This window comes from Penaeus monodon, chromosome 25, assembly GCF_015228065.2.
Source record: "Penaeus monodon isolate SGIC_2016 chromosome 25, NSTDA_Pmon_1, whole genome shotgun sequence".
In the NCBI taxonomy this organism is placed as follows: Eukaryota; Metazoa; Arthropoda; class Malacostraca; order Decapoda; family Penaeidae; genus Penaeus; species Penaeus monodon.
The window spans coordinates 35,579,904-35,580,153 of NC_051410.1; the positions used below are offsets into that span (position 1 = coordinate 35,579,904).

Sequence of the window (250 nt, forward strand, 5' to 3'; positions counted from 1 at the left end):
TCTCAGTAATCTCGAACTCTTTGCAACTTGCGACGGGCAACAGGGAAAGCAGAAGAGTGTTTTTGCCAACCGAATGCTTCTGATTCCTGACGGGCAATGTCGGACTGTAATTCCTGCTCTTGCTGACGAAGGTCGGCTTCGATCTGCAAAAAGGCCCACGTTAACATACTGCGGGGCGACATCAGTGGGTATACGACAGTAGACTCCAATAAATACGAAATTAGAGATCTGGCGATGCTGAGAAAGGGAG

The 250-nt window shown here is 48.8% G+C and overlaps 1 protein-coding gene across 1 annotated transcript in view; it reads right to left on the reverse strand.

Moving 5' to 3' along the window:
• LOC119589377 (protein SPT2 homolog) overlaps positions 1-250 on the reverse strand; it is a 14,245-nt gene that overhangs the window by 989 nt on the left and 13,006 nt on the right. The window contains exon 7 of the mRNA XM_037937994.1: positions 71-143. Within this exon, the coding sequence (XP_037793922.1) occupies positions 71-143 (73 nt within the window). The remainder of the gene's footprint in view (positions 1-70; positions 144-250) is intronic.